At 39.0% G+C, this 19,182-nt stretch overlaps 3 protein-coding genes across 3 annotated transcripts; 1 reads left to right on the top strand and 2 right to left on the bottom strand.

Annotated features, from left to right (window-relative positions):
* Nucleotides 1-1,192: 1,192 nt before the first annotated feature.
* si:ch1073-70f20.1 (prostate-associated microseminoprotein) lies at nucleotides 1,193-2,715 on the bottom strand. Its single transcript, XM_034127825.1, has 4 exons — nucleotides 2,575-2,715; nucleotides 2,376-2,486; nucleotides 1,738-1,846; nucleotides 1,193-1,642 (listed from the first exon to the last, which is right to left on the bottom strand). Exons 2-4 carry the CDS (start codon nucleotides 2,482-2,484, stop codon nucleotides 1,468-1,470), a joined length of 393 nt encoding a protein of 130 aa, XP_033983716.1. The 5' UTR covers nucleotides 2,485-2,486; nucleotides 2,575-2,715; the 3' UTR covers nucleotides 1,193-1,467.
* Nucleotides 2,716-8,612: 5,897 nt separating this feature from the next.
* zgc:174935 (uncharacterized protein LOC796019 homolog) lies at nucleotides 8,613-11,591 on the bottom strand. The gene is made up of 4 exons (XM_034127878.1): nucleotides 11,121-11,591; nucleotides 10,399-10,453; nucleotides 10,058-10,172; nucleotides 8,613-9,938 (listed from the first exon to the last, which is right to left on the bottom strand). The coding sequence occupies exons 1-4, from the start codon at nucleotides 11,412-11,414 to the stop codon at nucleotides 9,593-9,595; spliced, it is 810 nt and encodes a 269-aa protein (XP_033983769.1). The 5' UTR covers nucleotides 11,415-11,591; the 3' UTR covers nucleotides 8,613-9,592.
* Nucleotides 11,592-13,069: 1,478 nt separating this feature from the next.
* si:dkey-87o1.2 (uncharacterized protein LOC796684 homolog) lies at nucleotides 13,070-15,466 on the top strand. The gene is made up of 4 exons (XM_034127936.1): nucleotides 13,070-13,516; nucleotides 13,956-14,010; nucleotides 14,838-14,955; nucleotides 15,126-15,466. The coding sequence occupies exons 1-4, from the start codon at nucleotides 13,220-13,222 to the stop codon at nucleotides 15,157-15,159; spliced, it is 504 nt and encodes a 167-aa protein (XP_033983827.1). The 5' UTR covers nucleotides 13,070-13,219; the 3' UTR covers nucleotides 15,160-15,466.
* Nucleotides 15,467-19,182: the final 3,716 nt, after the last annotated feature.

Here is a 19,182-nt window from a genome sequence, read left to right as displayed (position 1 = left end):
TAAAGTACCTTCATTCATCTAAGGCAGGGGTGTCAAACTCAAGGCCTGGGCGCCAAATACGGCCCGCGACTTCATTTTATGCGGCCCTCAATAGCTTGCAAAGAATATAATACGTTTATTATAGAGTTACATGCCACTTTACAGAAGCACGTTGCCCATAAACTACATGTCCCACAATGCATCTCATTTTGTTACATGCGCACTGAAGAGACTTGCAATTATTTGCCCTAGACTTCTGCTTTCAGAGTAGGCTAGTTAATTATGAAGTTATTACCCTATCCGATAATAATCCAATTCAGAGACAATAATGTAATATCATGCATCATTTTATATATTATATATTTATATATGTACATTTATATAGTTACAACCGGCCCTTTGAGTGCAACCAAAATGCTAATGTGCCGTGGCCCGCAATGAAATTGAGTTTGACACCCCTGAAAAGGTTAGTAAATCTTTCACAAATTTGAAATAATCAATGTTATTTAAGTAATGTCATTCATTTCTGAAGAAAGGGAATGGTAAAAGGCTTGTTCGGAATAATAGGCTAGATTTACCAAACTACTACTAGCCTACCGAAAGACAGTTTGAGGTAGCCTACTTTTACTTTACATGAGTATTTCTACTTTCTGCTACTTTCTACTTCGACTGCCCTACAATTCAGGGGCAAATCTTGTATATTTTACTTTATATTCAAGGGATAACTGTGATGATTAGATAGATACACACTCCTACCACAAAGTGTCGCTATAGAGTTGTGATCTATGGTTAAATCCAGATGTAAGGTAAAATACCTGAACAAAGATTATTATTATTAATAAAGATGGCTGAGAGTTTAGCACGGAGCACGAGTCAGTTCATTAATAGACCAACAAACAAAACAATAACTTTACTTCCAGTTTTGCTATCTAGATATGAATATTGATGCGTTCTGGATACAAACCATGACCTGTGGACAATGGGACATCTTCTGAAAATACGACATAAGTACATTCAAAAACTGTTAATGCAACTTCGATAAATCCATAACGCTGCAGATTCACTGTCATGTCTTTGAACATTTGTCATGATTTTTCTTTAACTGTGTTTGAAACAGCAGAAAATACTGTATATTTTCTGCCAAGCAAGCAAAAACACAATTAAATGTGTGAACCAGATTTGAAAATAAAAAATAACCCATTTGACAATCCCAGAAATTGGACATACATTTTAATTTAATTTTAAAATATGAACCAAAAATAATCAAGACATTCAGACTGAGTCAACAACAAAATACATCCACAACACAAGTCTAAAGTGTGTAATTATGCAGAGTTAACAGATCATCCGTGGGAGTTATTTGCAGATTTGGTTATACCATTCAGTACAGTTTAGTCCCTCACAAACTTTTTGATAATGTACAAATCTGAAATACACTTCACACATTGCTAAATCCTTGTTTTTTAAATGTAATTTAATTGCTTAAACTCAAAATAAAGGATCATTGTCAGAATTCCACGGTTTGCGTGCATCTGGCCTGAGACGTCCTCTTCCCCAGAGGCAGGGTAGTTTGTGATTGACTCTCATCACGGCAACACTCATACATGAGTCAGGTTTACGGATGACCTCACACCAGTCTGGATAGTCCACAGGTTGAGGTCCGCTGTAGGGTAAGATCACAGTAACAGTACATTTATTCTCCATCCAAATAAGTTAAATACTTCTTGGGGAGGATTGTGAATTTGGAAAGAAACTCACTGGTCACAGCATCCTACTCCAAAAGGCTCCATGCAGACACACTGGTAACAGTCACTGGTTATCCAGCTCTCTCCTATCCCGTACATCTGCCCCATGTGTTCACAGCTCCCTAATAATATAAAAAGAAGAACAACAAATCAGTGTTCATTTCAAACCTTTATTTATCCAGGTGAATCCCTTGAAATCAATTGATCTCTTTTTCAAGGGAGACCTGCCGTTGATTACATATAAAGAATAAATACTTTGTGAAATGTACTCTAATGTAAAAATCCTGCATTCAAATGTTTTTAAGTAAATGAGTGGTCATTATGCATAATCCTCGCTTTTATATAATTATATATATTATGCTTTTATCATTCGTGATGCATTACCCAGCATTTCATGGTTGCAGCAGGTGTATACGTTTTATATTCGGATGATATGATTTGAAAAATTCAAATTTTTTAGCATTTACAAATTATAACCAAAATGTTTAGCAGGGTATAAAGTACACAAATCTAAATATGTTGAACAGTTATAAAATAGCATAAATGTAGTGCAAGTAACGCATATACATAATTTAATTACTTTGTACCACTGGTCAATATTACACTGTTGGAAACAATATGTCTGGACTCATTTATGTGAACATCCTGCACCTTTGGTATTGAAGAAGCACTCTCCACTGTTATACACAGAGGAACATGGCACACCGGCACTCAGGAACAACAGTAAAGCCAAAAACACTCCTCCTGCTGCGATGGCCATTTCTGAAAAGAAGCAGCGCACAGGTATACACATAGAGAAACAGCAGAACATACTCAGCACATGGAAGAATTTCCAGATGTTTTGCCTTACCTCTTGCAAAGTTTGCTCTTTTACTATAAAAACCTCCTCTTGTCGTCTGGATTTTCCTCTTGCTGTCATTCACTCTCTTGTTATTTTTCGTCTGTCTCGTCTGCGTCTCCTCCTCAGTGCCAGTGAACTGATGCTCTCGTTGCCCGTGGGCTCAGATATTTATACTGAACCAGCTCATCTTTATCTCTAGTTTCTTCTCTAGACCCCCCTCCCCGCTCATTAATTACCTTCGATATCTGCATGCACACATACAGTATGCAGACCCACACAAACAAACGCAAACAAGCTTTATTATTACAATGTTCGTCATTCCCTCTTGTCATGCTACACAGAAATGGCTCTAGAGTATACAGTGTGCTCGCTTTCAGATAACATTTGCTTCAGGTTTGCCATTTGACCCTATCAGTAGATCTCAGTGGGACTCTATCCCTCGGACAACCAGCCGGTGGCCTTTTGTCCTCCACACACTGTGTGACCCCTGACCCCTGCTCAACGTCCAGGTGCATCTCAACGTATATTATTGTGACGTCAAATAAAAATAATACTTCAGATGCTTTCTTTTGAAAAATGCAATGTTAATGGTCTTATTATTATCTTTCTTTTGATTTAATTGATTTTAACAGTTTTTTCACTATTTTTATCTTTCTTATTTTTCTAGTTTCATATTTGTTTATCTACTACTATCACTATTTATCAATATAAGCATAAGTTGTCGCATAACGTGTTCCTATTTTACATTTACTTATAGAAAATATAAAGTATATAACTTACAAAGCTTATAATTGCATTTTTTCCTATTTTTATTTTTCTTCTAATGTGCTGTTTTTCTACAGCCTTTTCAAATTGTCAGCAAAGGAAAGTAAGGTTGCTTTTTAATTTATTTATCGTTTTTTCTTGCACTTTAAAACTCTGCTATGATGTGCTGATTTTCTCATTTCCAGCATTATACTATCATGATGTGTCTTTTGAGATACTTCAATCATTGTACGGTATATTCATTACCCATTGTTATGTTGTGTATAGAAAACTAATAGTTAAAACTAGAAATAAAAAAGGTAAATGTAGGTTTTATCATGAGCAGGAGAGCTGGCAAGATATTTTAGGGCTTGTAGGGAGGAAGGGCTTCAGTATCTTTGTGCTGTAGGTTGTTTGAATAAACCACCCTGAGTCCTTTGATAACATGCGCTTATGTAGACCTACCGTTGCACACACACACACACACACACACACACACACACACACACACACACACACACACACACACACACACAAAGTTTGTATGCGTATGTACCAAATGAAAGTTTCCGTTAGAGGACAATTGAGGTTTTTTGTTTGTTTACAGTGCAAAGAACAAACTGCTGACGAGTTGATTTTGGCAGAGAAGGAAGAGTTGAGATAAGCAATCTATAACCCCCCCCGCCCACACACACACACACACACACACACACACACACACACACACTTTACTCTAATCTTAGTGAATCGGTTCTAAAAACAAACCCTACATTTTTCCTTAAATGTGACAACAGATCAGATGAGTGACATACTGTAGACGCACACAAATGGCCTCTATGACATCTAGTGTCGTCAGGTGACTTTAATGCATGCCGACCGGCCCATCCAGTTTACTATTGTTTTAAAAATATTCTTAGAATGTCCCAAGACAATCCTTCCTACACTACGTAGCTCTGTGAATAGCATGTTGTGATACTCTATTGGTAACTGCATTTTCATAACATGTACTGTTAAACAATAACTCATTTGATTCTCACATGAGTGGCATTTCCAGCCAGTGCTCACACTGCCCTTTATTACTGTACGCTTCTTGCACTATACAATAATAAAATGCCCTTTGAAGATTTAATTGACTGAGAGAGCGGTCATATCATTAGGACAAAGTCCAAAAGCATTTTCCATGCCGATAAATCAGTTAATTAAAGTATAAAAATAGTATTTGAAGCATACTGCTCCCTATTTTTGTATGCAATTGGAGGTGAATCAGAGATGTGGAGAGAGTAATGAATCACTGCAGACGATGTTAACATGCCATCAAGCTTTATTTATACGCATGGAGAAAATCACAGATGATGACAAAAAATATGCTTATTTGTACATTCCTCCTCAAGTGCCGTTAAGGAATACAAATAGTACAGTTAGGGTTACTAACCCTAACCCTTCTCTGCTGAGACAAAGGCTGTTATCGGGTTTGGCATTTTTACGTCACAAACCTGTTTATGGTGCCGGTGTTAACACCTGTTTGCTCACGGAACAGGATGTACTTGCATACTTAGATCCCATTGGTAAAACAAAAGCTATGTTGTTTCAGCTGTCAATCCTGTAAACATTATTATTGTCTCACTATACTGTATGGGTGTGGGTGTCTTTAAGAGAGAGAGAGTTAAAGACCATTTCGATAGTGACATTTGATACTTAATGACATTATTGTTTACTTTTTAATTTAGTACATAAGGATAATGTTAATAATTATCACACCTTCATGATAAAGGTGCTGCTTCAGAGTTAAATACTGAATGTGGCATTCAGTCTTTGAGTTTACGATAAGATACTACAATAAAACTTGAAGAATGCAAATGAACACAACAATGACATTTCATGATATTTAGCAGTAGATAACAATCCTCTGATTGCAAAAGTTACCATACCCAAACATCTGACTTCAGGGGTCTTTTATCAGAGGTACGAGGATCAGAAGTTTTTGCCAGACTCTGTAGGAATATGTCTGATATTTAGTTGACACAATGAAGCACAAGAACAACCGAATATCAAACATATCACACAGCTTCTAGCCAGTTGGAGCCTCGGCAGACTGGAAAAACCTGTCGACAAGAGAGACAATTCAGTGGGTGTAAATAAGGGAAGAACAGATACAGAGTTAAATAAATATTGTCCGTCAGCTCGTTTCAGATCAGAATCTAAGCCACAGACAATAATAGGAGAGAATTACATATGTATAATTTAACACTATGAACAAATAACTGAAAAAGCTGGGATTTGATGGCCTTGAGGGAGGGAGTCACTCACACAGGGAGTCAGAGATCCTGTTTACAACTAGTCTCACCTATCAGTGGATATATTGGCTTCAGGAAAGACAGGGAAACCGTGTACACAGCAAAGGCATAAAAGAGGGAAACCCGAGCCAACACAAATATGAGGATACTTACCAATTCCTTGTATCCCTTCTCAGCGTCCCTGTGTCCTGCCAGTGAAAATGTTAGTAAAACAAGTGGTTCAAGTAAAAAAAAAAAGTTGTTACTCTGAGCAATCAAAAAAGTGATTCCCAACTAACTGTTAAATGTGTGTGTGATCTGTGTGTATGAGCTATTCCTCAGTGGGACAGCATTTATATACACAACCCTGTGAGTTTGGGGGGGAACATACACACAGTCAGTGCCCCATGTAATTAGAGGTATATTGATCAGCTGCTGTGGCCTGAAGCCTTTCCTCCCCACATTAGGCTGATCAATAGATGTGATGTTCATCCTACTGTGAGCCCCCTCACACACGACCGCAGATGCAAAGTCAAATAACTCTCAGTTATCGCCTGTAGGGAGGACATGGCGGTCACTTCACCGTCCCTGTTTGTATCCTGTTACTAACAATTCAGATATCATACGACATGTATTTCAAAAAACTACCATCACATAGGGATGCACGCATGCAATAAACATAGTAACACTATATTCATTTTTATAATAGCGCTTTAAAATAATGTTTAATTAAATGTATATGTAGAGAAAAGGAAAATAAATGTATATACAAACTGAGATAATATGATTACTTCCTATTACCTAAATCTTATTTTCCTTCGCTATATCTCTCTACTTCACCAAAAGTAATTGCTAAAGGGAGTTGTAAAACTGCGTTATTCATAGGTTTTGATATTTTCACAGTTTTGCATCTGGATGATAACCCCAACATTAGCTCTACACAGGAAACGTATATTCTTTGAATAGAAAGACTGTCCTTGAATTCTTTAGGCAAGTGGAAGACCGTCAGGAGATGGTAGGGACTTTGGTCATTTATGGTGGAAAGTAACTAAGTACATTTCCTCAAGAACATGTATTCATTATTGAGGTTCTTGAACATTTCCCTTTTTATGCTATACTTTACAATTTCCAACCTCCATATTAAATGTGTTTTTGTTTTACTATACCATATGTATTTGGCAGCTATAATTATGAATCAATTTAAAACCACAGTTTTTGATAAAACTATGCAGAAGAACCTACAGTAGTCTTTCAAAGTCATGACACTAATACTAATCATAACTAATAATGATGTTATTCATCACAGAGTAGTAATGTAATGTATTGTTAATAAGTCGTTGTTTGTCCCTTAAAGAACATGCATGGTGCTGTAGGCATATTCTACTCTTAAGTAAAAGGTCTCAATACTTCTTCCACCAGTAGTTGTTGGTATGTGTGTCAGTACCTGTCATATCGTTTATTTCTTTGTTTTGTATGTGTTATGTTGGTTAACATGTGTCTGTGTCTGTAAACAGTGTCTCCAACTAGATGAAGACAATTACTAAATTGAGAAACTCCATTAAAAGTGTAGGGAAATTATACATGTTAACATCAGGGCACTGCTGCCAAGGTGACCTCTGGCTGGTGAGGCTATTATCACTCTATCTGTGTGTTAAGGCCCCCCCCCCTCCTTAACACACAGATAGAGTGGTCGTAACACGTGTTGACTTCACATCAACTGTCACATATGGTGGATTACAAAGATTAAAAACACTTTCACCTGGTGTTTGAGGCCATATTTTTTCTTTTTAAATCAGCAAGTGTAGCTGATAGTGAGAATTTCAATCCAGAATAAATCTTATTATTCCAAGGGACATTCAGTATTTGACTGTTATATATATATATATATAATATCAAAGTCATGTCCTTATTTCATCCATAAACATCAAACGTCATCAGTGACAGACAGCAGACTATTTTTAAAACAATGGAACATAAATGCTATGTTTTATGATTAGACAGTAACTTTAATGAACAGCAGCCCTCGCTTGTGACATCAGTGAGACTGAGTGTCCCCCCGTCTCTGTACCCTCGCCGGTACGAGGCTGACCTTGTGAGCCTATTGGGGCGGAATGATAGCCCTCTGATTGCCTAATTGCGAGCCTGGAGGGAGTATTTTAATCTCCAACAGATGGAGGGCAAGTGTGAGGCAAAGTGAGAGATAATGATATAGAGCAGAATGATTCAAAAAGAAACTAAATGTGGATTAAAAAAGGAATCCACTATATTCAGACTAATTCACTTAAGTCATTTTAAGTCCAAGATATAAAATACAAACATTACCTCTGATTAAAGCCAAAGTTATTCTGCTTTTAAAGGTTCAAATATTACCCATGTAGATTTTAGTCTTCTGCTGATAGCTTCAGTTCAACTGATGTATTTAAATGCTTGTAAGGATACAGTACAAAAAATCGAATTAAATCAAAGTATGAAAGTATAGCCAGGATTATTCCTTTTTGCGTTCTTCTGCCTAATCTGGGATAAAATAAGGTGCTGTTTAAGGTGTAAAAAAGAAATCGCAGAAAATAAAATGTTCAAATCCACATTTTAATATTAAAATATGGGAAATGGGAAACTTGTGAACAACAGCTTGTTCGCACCAGGGGATTCGATCTTTACTCTATTGCATCACATAACAAAATAACTACAAACAGAATAATATGAACTTATAGAAAATAAAGATAAATTGATCTATGCAGCCCCGTCTAACTATCATGACCAATATGTATTAAACGCATTGAATGTAATTAATCTGAGACCATCAAGCAGGAAAAAACACCTTCTCCTCCTAAATACAAAACCTTCATCCTGCAATAGAAACTAAAATGAACTTATTAACCCTATAGTTACTTTTTGTTCAAATGTTCCAGAATAATGAAAATATGCTCAAATATCCACCGGGAACTTTTTACAAAGCTGATTTCTGTTAGTATACAATATGAATCCAAAAAGCACAATTAAACAACATATTAAAATAATGTCTTAAAGTACTTTTCCTCTTATCAAGATTATTCTGTAAACAACAGTTTAGGCAGAACATTTTATTAAAATCTCTAACAGAAATACATGATGAAGCTTGAAGCGAGACCACAGAGTGCACATCCAGAGCCTCATCAGGCTAACAGAGTGAAGCTTATAGAGAGAGACGGACCGAGGCTGTGTGTTCTCTGATTGGTCGGTGCTTTGGTCTCGCCCTCTTTCTCTCCCGCTGTCACACACACACACACACACACCCTGAGGCAGGGTCACTCAAAAGACAGAGAGGCAGACAAGGTTAACAACGATTATTCAATACCTATTTCTGTGTTTTCAACATTGTACATGGAGGAGTTATCTAACAGAGGGGGAAAAAACTTAAGGACAGAAAAAATAATCATTTACAGAAGCAAAAGAAACGTAACAAGGTACAGTGTTGAAACAGTGCAAATAAAAAACAGACCTTTTTCCTGGTTCATTTGCATTTCCCATCAACCCCTATTTACATGCAGTCCAATCGCATATATAAATATAGATGTATAATTACATATTGTTTTAAACGCATATAAATATATATTAAAAAAATTCAATTGGGTTTTGAAAAGGAGGAATGGCTGCTTTGTGGCTGATAATTAAGTAAACCTACATGTTTTTAATAATAAAAGGACACTTGGGGATGTGGTCAACTTATTCTTTCTACTTACTGTGTCTCGTATGTCTCAGCCACACAGTTTGCCAACATTAAACATTAAACCTGTGCAACCAGGATACAGTTTAGTGAAGCATTACCTACACCCTGACTGTTGTGTGTTTGTGCAGTGTTAATAACTATCCTGAAACACAAGGGCTGAAATATGCCCAGTGGTGATGTGTTCATAACCAAACCATGAGTTCACCGTTCTGTGCTGGCATCTCGTTGAAACGTATCAAGAACAGATTTGGTTTTCTTATAGAGATAATGTGTTCTGAGTGAGTGGAAAAACAGGTTTAGCCTCTTATTGTTTAGGGGCCACCGCCTTTGGTTCCTCTGGTTTAGGGGCCTCTGCTTTTGGTTCCTCTGGTTTAGGGGCCACCGCCTTTGGTTCCTCTGGTTTAGGGGCCTCTGCTTTTGGTTCCTCTGGTTTAGGGGCCTCTGCTTTTGGTTCTTCTGGTTTAGGGGCCTCTGCTTTTGGTTCCTCTGGTTTAGGAGCCTCTGCTTTTGGTTCCTCTGGTTTAGGGGCCTCTGCTTTTGGTTCCTCTGGTTTAGGGGCCTCTGCTTTTGGTCCCTCTGGTTTAGGGGCCTCTGCTTTTGGTCCCTCTGGTTTAGGGGCCTCTGCTTTTGGTTCCTCGCCACACAGTTTGCTTCAAGATAAAATGCAGTATATAAATACAGTAGCTATCACCATTAATGTTCCAGTGCAGAACATGTTAGGTGTTCTTTTTACCAATATACTTTATCATAAGGTAAGTAGTAGCTCTACCTTGCATCTGCTGATCCTGCTTTCAAAAAGTCACACACTGCGCTCCTCGCTGCTAATTGCTGTTTGAGTGTTTCCACCTCGGCTGTCCATCCGGTCTGCATCGTATTGAGCTCAGCTGTAGGTATGATATGACATGAGGAATTTGTTGTGTTTCATAAATAAAACCAGGGTCATGACCATTACTTGAAGATCCATTTTTACTATAAAGAGAAATGCATGTAATAGCAATCTGAACACAATATTCTGTATAGATAAAGCAACATTCTCTTTTGCAGACCATGTGTTCTGATATTTTATACATTTACACTTTTCAGCATTTAGTCCAATACATTGGCACATACCTTGGAGATTTTTTAATAGCGTCTCGACTGACACCAGCTGATCTGCCACAATTTTCTAAAGTGGAAAAGCAAATGTCCATGACACAAAACAAGTGAGTTTTTTTTGTGGATAAATCTTCTCCACGCAGACTGCAACTTGTACACAATTAACTTTAATGCAGCTACTTTTTTCTGACATCCACATTACATTTCTGAGAACTCCTGTCATAAAAGTAACTGGATCTGCACAAAACAGTTTGAGCATTCATTTTCAGTGTTTATTTTATGTGATACACATTTTCATGCATGCCTACGAAAGCAAACAATAAATGGGTATCACTAATGTATGAAAAAGTAAACCATTGCAGGAGTGTACTCTTGTCTAGGCCTATTACCAGCAAGCTCTGAAAGAACAAGGCAAGTGTGATAGCAGGTGAAACAGGTTGTGTGTGTTTTTTGCCCTGTAGGTATTTGTCTTGATATGAATCAAATCAGAACAAAGATTATAATTACATTACAAAGTCTATTCAAATGGCCATAAGGAGCCAGGTGTTGAATTGTATACAGCTTGTAAATAAATTCTAGCATTTTGTTTTGTATAGTTAACCCCTGAAGTTTAACTTCCTCTTTCAACAGTTAAACATTTCATTCCCTTTTAGTATGACACCATCTTCTGTACACTAAATCCAATATAACTTTGTATGCTTTCCTCTCTGTGCTTGCAACTTTCAGTTTCTCCCCACCTTTTGTCCATTGCAGGTGTCCGCTTCATTCTTCGCCTTATCTGCGTTGGACTGGAGCGTTTTCATTTCTTCCGTGAGCGCCTTCAGGCCAGCTGTGGTCGTCTCCATGTAGTCTTTCGCCTCGGTCACTTCGCCCTGATACTCTTGGAGCATTTCGTTGGTCACCCTCAGCTTGACATCCTGAAACTTGCTCTGTTTTTCGTCTCTGTCGTGCTCCCTTTTCCGTATTCTCGTGAAGCCCAACAAGGCGACAGACAAGGCTATTGTCACAGGTAGCAGGATTATCACCTTCATGTTTCACGGCAGCTGAGAGACTTCTTGGAGAGAGCTGTTTGTCGGTGGGGATGGGTGTCTGCTCTCCGTGTCGCCCAGGTGATAGCTCTCTTTGTGGGCAGAATTAAAGTCAGTGAGTGGAGGAGGCTGACTCACCTGCACTCTTTGATTGGATATAAACGTGTGCTGTGTGAGAGCTCCGCTGAATCCCAGCTGTCACTAGAAAACACGCCTTCTTCCTGGATCTGAGAGGAGACAGGTGTCACCGGACCTGTCCTGCGCACCATATCCTGCTATATTCCCCTTGCAACAAAAACAAAATGCAAATAGATAGACATACCCTGTTTTTATTATCACTGTGTCTCTGTTGGCAGAGAGGGCAAAGTGGAGCTCACAGGACTAATTATTTGCATATGTTATTATCTCGTTGAATACAACAACGTACTTTGACTCACGAGAGAATTGCCTATTTGTTTCAATATAAAGCCTGATTCTAATGCTATATTATATCTAGAGACAGTGATAAATAGACTGATATTTACACATCTTCTTAACCCTTAACCCACATATAACCTGGGCTAGGCCTGTATGGGCTACCAAGGCACCCCAAGAATAAATTATTACAGCTGTGTTTACATATATTTTATTTCTTAGACCATTGTAGGGGAAAATGTATTTTTACCACCATTTTAAGAAAGTTACACTTATTGTTGTGTAAAACAAAAAAATAGACACAGCTATTTGGAAATATGTGTCTATCCTTTCAAATGACTGACACTCCCTGAAATGTGTTCTACTTAAAATTAGGATTCATGGTAAACATTTTATCTTATCTAAAAAAAAATCCCAAGGCCACAATACATTTGCTCTGTATTTTTCTTTGTAACAAACAACAAAAGTAAAATGTTTAGATTGGAGTTACAGAAGGCACACAAAATATCAAAAGCCTCTGTTATTTCTAAAGCATTAATACATTATTGAATACATATAAGTCCCAAACTTGATTCAACAGAACAGTGATAATCAAAACTATCATAAATATTTATTTAAGGAGGAGGTTGTGTTCATACTGTAGCGTCTCGCTACAGGAACACAGGGAGGCTTGGTTTGTCCTTTATCCGGGAGTTTATTATACAGATCACAGGTTACTGTTGGCCATAACCACGCCAAACAATCCACTAACTCTGTCGTATATCCTCACTCTCCGTCACATATTCCCCTAGCTCCTCTCTCGCTTCCCGCGCCTCCCCCTCCAGGAACCTCCCTCTTCCAGCCCCAACCAACCAGACAACACTCTCCCACCCAAACCCACAGCTACAGGTCACAAGAACCGTCCATCAAAACAGTGGCACGTTCACTGACACTCTGTAAAATGCAAACAAACTCTGAACAACAAACACATCAAACATCAACATTATAACCAGTCCGTTACAATACAGTTACATTTTAACCAACGAGTAACAAGAACATTTATTCTGACATTTTGGAAAATAGCTTTTTTTTACAATCACAAAGGCCTATGATCCATGTTGCACATTTTAAAATCAGTATTGTTGCAATCCAGCAGTAGGCTATAATATCATATAATGCATAACCATCCAAAGTGTTTGTTTGGCCGCCGCAGGAGAGGGCGAGTCACAGGAGGAAATAATAGGACTGTCACGCCCAGCCTGTTGAGCAGGTAGAACAGGTACAGTAAACAGACAGGTCGTACTGAGGGAGAGAGCAGGTGGAAACATTGCTGCACGGTGGAAGAATTACCTGGAATGACCAACAAAGGGACCAGCAGCTGTATACACCGCTAATTTACTTATTTCGCCGTCAAGATGAAGATCGCGTACGTTTTGCTCTTGCTGGGTGTGGGTGTCATGTCGGTCATGCTTTTCCAGGCCGGACACCAGGAGATGAAACTGATGAATTTCAGAGCCCGCATGGTGGACAGCGAGGTGGAGACGGTGAGGGAAGAGCATGTGATCGTCGCGCTGAAAACCCAGCTCGAGCAGCTGAAGCAAACGGTGATGTCAATGAACACCAACATACTAAATATCAAGAAGAAGAAGCAAGACATTGAAAAATTAACACAGGACTTCACCCAAAGTGTTCAGAGCTGTAACAGTGAGAAGGTAAGGCACACACAAACACGCATTTGTAGGTTTACTGTCTTTTTAAATGTGTGTAAGCACTGCAATCATACCAACTTTAACAGGGAAGTAGCCTACCACTCTCCAGGATGCACACAAGTGTAATATTGACATTGGGAAGTTGGCATGACAGGATCCTCATTATTTGGTCACATCCAAGTTTTTCATGATTCTTGTGTAAGAGACCCTCTACACAACTAACATTTCTTTAGTCAATTTGATGTTTTTTCAAACCATCTATGAGCAGGTCTCTGGCAGACACAATACTTAAAGTGGTGCTTTTGCATGATTCTATGTAGGTACATTATTTTTTTTTTAAAGCATTTATTTGGTGAAGGACAGCCCTTTTCTATTTAACTTTATTTTGTTTCTCATATTTGTATTCAACTGCTGACAAATACTACAACTTTGCCTTTATTAGGTAGGAGCCGAGAACAAGAAGACAGAAACGGAAGCTGCTATTGGAGACCTTAAAGGTAAGGCAGCTGATATGTTAAAAGTGTGATTCTGTGCATTAATATTGGTCAATCCCAAACTGATCAATATACAGTAAGAGAACAAGACTATCCATAATGAGGACCTACACCCTTTAAAGGTGGAGTTCTGGAGAAATACTAATGCTGCAGTTGAATACTCTCTTTGAAGGTTCTTAACTGAGTGAAATTACCAAAAAGTAGCCTATTCAGAGGAAGCCGTGATAAGAGCTGGTCGAATTTCTAAAAGGCGAAAGAAAAGTACTTCCTTTCTTATCTTCTTTAATATAGGGTACACTGGATCATCCTTTACCAAAGGTAAGGAGATTTGACACAATGCATAATTGAAAACATCCTTCGAAGGGGGTGTCATTCGGTTTTGGACAGGAATTTTGCTTGAATTACAAGGCGTTTAGTTTAGTCACTTTACCATATTCCTTATTACATTGCTTTTAGTCAGAGTGCAGTGGGATTTTCCTGCCCCGGACGATGTCTTTTTTTAAGCCTTTATGAATGATCTTTTATATATTTTTTTGTCATTGTTGCGTTTTCCAATGAGTTCAAAGTTTGTTTTTCGACTATTGGACTACAGCCACATACTGGATTAGAGCTGGTATATCAGCATGAAACCACACTATGATAAACCAGTGGAACCAGATGTGCCAGCAATGCCTGCAGGCACACTATCATTATCATATCATTTGTTTCATTCTCTCATCTGAGCTAGAAAGAAATCCTAGCACAGTTGCCTCTCCCATTTCACTTATTTATTGTGTATTAAATAAGGACATTTATAAAATGTGTATCCCTCTACTCTGTCTTCTCCTCAGTGGGTCATGAAGAGGCTAAACAAAAGGCAGCAGTAGAAATTCAGGCGTTGAAACAACAGATTTTGGACAGAGACAAAGCTATTTGTGTCTTTGCAGATACAACCAAAGACGAAGCGAGGTAAGATCAGACTATGTACTTGCATCTTCAGAAAAAGTGTGTGTGTGTGTGTGTGTGTGTGTGTCATCAGAAAGTTACAACAGAATATCTCATTACGGAGTAGAACTACAACCTTATCTCATCATGAGTCTATTGACTAAACTAACATTTTTTTCTTCTTGAATTTGCAGGTCGCTGTGTGGAATGCCTCAAGCTGCAAAATAAAGTTAACTTTGACTTCTTTAAAAAAGGAAGCTGACCACGCAAAGAAGATTAGACTCTGTAATATCTCTACAGCTCTGTTCAGTTTCTTATGGGAAAATAAAAACTGTAGATTTAGGAAAACAAAACAACATCAAACTCTGTACATTAATTCATTGGACAAACGTGGTAAAATTGGTTACATGGTTTTGTAGCATTTTTGTAATATGATTGTTTTAATTAGATCTAGTCATGTATATTGTCTCTGTTAACCCCTTTGATGCTTATGATTACATTTGTTACACATAAAGGATTTTCAGTATCAAATAGATGTCAGCCTCACATGATTGAACCAGTAAAGCTACATTGTGTTTTACCTTAACCAGGCTGGTATACAGCCTATGTTTGTGTGGCCCTGCCCCCTGATGACTCATGAGTGACTGTCCGGAGCCATAAAATAACACGTTTTGATTGGTCTCTGAGGCCCTCGTGTGCCTGTGAAGAATTTGTTATCTAAATGTTCTGCACCAAGCTGAACAAAAGGCCTTAATGTCAGGGAATAATTTGCCTTGCATGTCCTGTTTCGCCCTCTGACGCAGATGCCCCAACCTTGGGCAGCCGCTATCTCCTAGGAGGGGCTACCCTAGCATTTTGTTGTTGTTACCAGTTTATGACCGGGCAACTCTCGGTCAGAGATAGTTATTGTTGTGGGACACCTGGAACACATCCTTCTTGGGGTGTAGATGACCCCGAGCCATAAGCGACAACAAATGTGATTCAGCGTCCTCAGCTGTTTGTCTATCTATTGAAGAATGTTGATTATTACACTCCGAACTAGTTAAAACCTGGAACTACAGGAGAGTTCTTCAGAATTGGTTTGGCATCTCAACCGTGTGGTCAGATCGTGGCCCGTGACATGTCTTGTGAATTCTCCGGCCGAAGCTCCAAATAAACCGTCAGTGTTTGCCAGCAAAGCTCCAGCTCAGCTCCTCGTGTCTCTCTGAGTCCTGTTTCCAATTGCTTCAGAAGTTTCCCCCACACTTAATACATATGGAGATATATCCCATCAATGACAATGTTGGAGTGCAAAAAGGGTCAGGTGATTGAAGGCTCAATCAAGATGAATGTCATGACATGCAAATACACATTTTAGAATCATTAAAGTCACAATGATCTCATATTTCCCAATTTCTTTTTTTTCTTTTTTACATGATGAAATATTTTCTTCAAAGGGATAGTGCAGGGCCATAACCACCACCTTAACTTGGAAATAAATCAAATGTGCACATATTCATCATGACACATTATTACGTTTTATACATAGGTTTTATATTGTATATTTAACAGAACCCGAACTACTATGATAAATAACACAATGTGAATGGCATGTTCCTCTACCTCCCCCTAGTGCAGAACAAAGATAATATACTGATGGTCTTCATGCAATATTTGTAGTCTGGTTAGAGTCTAATCCCTAAAAGGTATAGTTTTTGTAATTTGTTTCACCTCTGGCAAACTTTAAACCGAAATAATCTGTCTTAATCAATTTAACAACTTCAAATCCTATCTGCTGAAGTTCACTGTTAAACAAAATATGTGGATGTGCCTTCCACGGTCATATAAAATCTAAATGGAGTTGAATGAAAGTGTTTCTTCAGTCATTTTAAAGAATTGAATGCATTGTATGCTGAAGTGTGGGCTTGTTATAAACTATGGAGTCTAAATTGACTATTGTGCTGACTGTGTGAAGTGAACTCTGATTACGTTAAAACATATACAAATGCTTTGATAAGAATTAAGACAGTTATTTTGTGTTGTCATGAGAACCTGGATATCAATCAATCAATGTTTCAATCAATCAATGTTTATTTATATAGCCCAATATCGCAAATGTTACATTTGTCTCAGTGGACTTCACAGTTTGTACAGAATATCAGTATGACAATACGACACCCTCTGTCCTTAGACCCTCACATCGTACAAGGAAACACTTCCAGAGAAAAACCCACAGTTTAAAGGGGAAAATGGGAGAAACCTCAGGGAGAGCAACAGAGGAGGGATCCCTCTCCCAGGACGGACAGACGTGCAATAGATGCCGTGTGTAAATCGAAGAGATAATACATTTTACAGCATAGGTAGACCAAATGTTTGGAAATGCATGTGTCTATAATAATAAGATGAATCCACGAGGATGTCAACAATTCTGTGCGAGCCATCAGGGAAGTAGTATGATGAGAGTCAGGCAGGACCACAGTGACAGGTTCAGCCACGACTCGAAGTCCAGGACTCAAATACAGGACTCAGGATAGAGGATCCAGGACACAGGATCCAGGACTCAGGACTCAGGATGCAGGACTCCGGATGCAGGACTCAGGATGCAGGATCCAGGACACAAGACCGCAGCAACAGGATCAGCCACGACTCAGGATCCCGGCGTAGATAGACACCAAAAAGAAATTTGGGGGAAGCTGGGTTATTCGGAACATGAGAGTACACAGGTACAGACAGACAGAAGGAAGAAGTAAGGTGTCCCCCGACAAACTAAGCCTATAGCAGCAAAACTAACGTGTCTACGTACATGGACTCCCTTTGGATAGGTTGAGGGAAAGGGGTAGCAAGTAAGAAGGAAGGAACAGAGGTGGAGAGGCACAACGTTCATATCAAGAACAATACAACAACAAGTTGAACAGTGCTAGGGTAAAGATATGGGTGGAAAATATACATAATATTGTGATGGAAACTTCTGAAGCAATGGAGACAGGACTCAGAGAGACACGGGGAGAGCAGGAACTTTGATGGCAAACACTGATGGTTTATTTGGAGCTTCGGCCGGAGAGTTCACAAGACATGTGCTGCAGCCACGAGTTGACACAGCGGTTGCCAAACCAATTCTGAAGATCTCTACCCCCAAACCCATGTATTTAGCTAGTTCTGAGAGAAGAATCAACATTGTGCATGACAAGATAAAGCACTATAACACCTCTATCAGCTGACGCCAACAGGCAGGAATAGAGAGACAAAACACTTGCAACCAGCGGCTGCTGTGCTCTCAGTGAGCCCAAGGTTGCAAGCCTGTCCTCAGTACAAACTGACAAACTGATAAACTGGGTCAAAGGTATGGGCCTAGCTAGGAAAATATTTCCCCAACCAGTGGCGAGCCGTGACTTTTATACCTAAAGAAGAGTTATTACGTCACAGCCTTTATATATACAGTCTATGGTCACAGCGTATACTTCAGCGGAATATCAAAACAGCGGCCCGGGGTGCAAAACCCATCAATGACAGCGACCCTCTACCACACAAAACAACACCATTTATATAAACACCTATCATGACAGGGCACCCACAGCCAAGTAACAATTACAAATGAATTAAGTCGGCACGGCGGCCCACATTGAAAATGACTTAGGCCTACCTTTGATGATCAAATCACTTAAAGCTCCCATGTCATGCTTTTCCGGCTATTACCCGTCCCCTTGTGTGTTATGAAGGTTTTTATGCATGTAAACGGTGTGCAGAGTCAAAACCCTCAAAGTACACCCTGTAGCGAGTAAAACTCTAACACAGAAAATACCTCCCCAAAACGCCTCGTTGGAGATACGTCACTGCCCATTTGATTCTTCCGGGTACCGCCTGATGTCATGCGGTACCCGGAACGAAATGGACCAATCCCGAAGAGCTATGGCCACACCAGCAGCGGCGTGTTCCTCCTCCAGAGGTTCGAAGAACCGGCATTTCACAGACGAAAGCTTCCAAAACATTGCCCAGTTTGAGGCCGGATATGCACAGCTTGTTTGGACCGTTTGGAGCAGGGGAAGATCTGGGTATACAACCTGTAAGTTTGCATTGTTATTTGTGTATTTATCAAACAAGACTGTTTAAATGTGTAAACTGTGTTGGACTGCTAAGCCATTGACACAGTGCTAACTGTGCTAACTAAGTTGCTAGAGTTTCCATATATCAACTCTAATATCAGCAGATGGCCTTGCATACATGTATCTCATAGCAGGAGAATGTCTGCATTCACACACAAAATACCTATTGACA

Source organism: Trematomus bernacchii, unplaced genomic scaffold (genome assembly GCF_902827165.1).
Source record: "Trematomus bernacchii unplaced genomic scaffold, fTreBer1.1, whole genome shotgun sequence".
In the NCBI taxonomy this organism is placed as follows: domain Eukaryota; kingdom Metazoa; phylum Chordata; class Actinopteri; order Perciformes; family Nototheniidae; genus Trematomus; species Trematomus bernacchii.
The sequence above is the reverse complement of the archived record's forward strand: the minus strand, read 5'-3'. Positions and strand labels throughout refer to the sequence as shown.

What these genes read in the sequence shown, in the direction of transcription:
- si:ch1073-70f20.1 (XM_034127825.1), bottom strand. Translation starts at nt 2,484, where the DNA reads ATGGCCATCGCAGCAGGAGGAGTGTTTTTGGCTTTACTGTTGTTCCTG. An exon ending in GTGCTTCTTCAATACCAAAG is followed by an intron (nt 1,847 to 2,375) that starts GTGCAGGATGTT and finishes TTATATTATTAG; the next exon opens with GGAGCTGTGAACACATGGGG. An exon ending in GGAGTAGGATGCTGTGACCA is followed by an intron (nt 1,643 to 1,737) that starts GTGAGTTTCTTT and finishes CTTACCCTACAG; the next exon opens with CGGACCTCAACCTGTGGACT.
- si:dkey-87o1.2 (XM_034127936.1), top strand. Translation starts at nt 13,220, where the DNA reads ATGAAGATCGCGTACGTTTTGCTCTTGCTGGGTGTGGGTGTCATGTCG. An exon ending in AGAGCTGTAACAGTGAGAAG is followed by an intron (nt 13,517 to 13,955) that starts GTAAGGCACACA and finishes TGCCTTTATTAG; the next exon opens with GTAGGAGCCGAGAACAAGAA. An exon ending in TGCTATTGGAGACCTTAAAG is followed by an intron (nt 14,011 to 14,837) that starts GTAAGGCAGCTG and finishes TCTTCTCCTCAG; the next exon opens with TGGGTCATGAAGAGGCTAAA.
- zgc:174935 (XM_034127878.1), bottom strand. Translation starts at nt 11,414, where the DNA reads ATGAAGGTGATAATCCTGCTACCTGTGACAATAGCCTTGTCTGTCGCC. An exon ending in ACACCTGCAATGGACAAAAG is followed by an intron (nt 10,454 to 11,120) that starts GTGGGGAGAAAC and finishes TTTCCACTTTAG; the next exon opens with AAAATTGTGGCAGATCAGCT. An exon ending in GCTATTAAAAAATCTCCAAG is followed by an intron (nt 10,173 to 10,398) that starts GTATGTGCCAAT and finishes TCATACCTACAG; the next exon opens with CTGAGCTCAATACGATGCAG.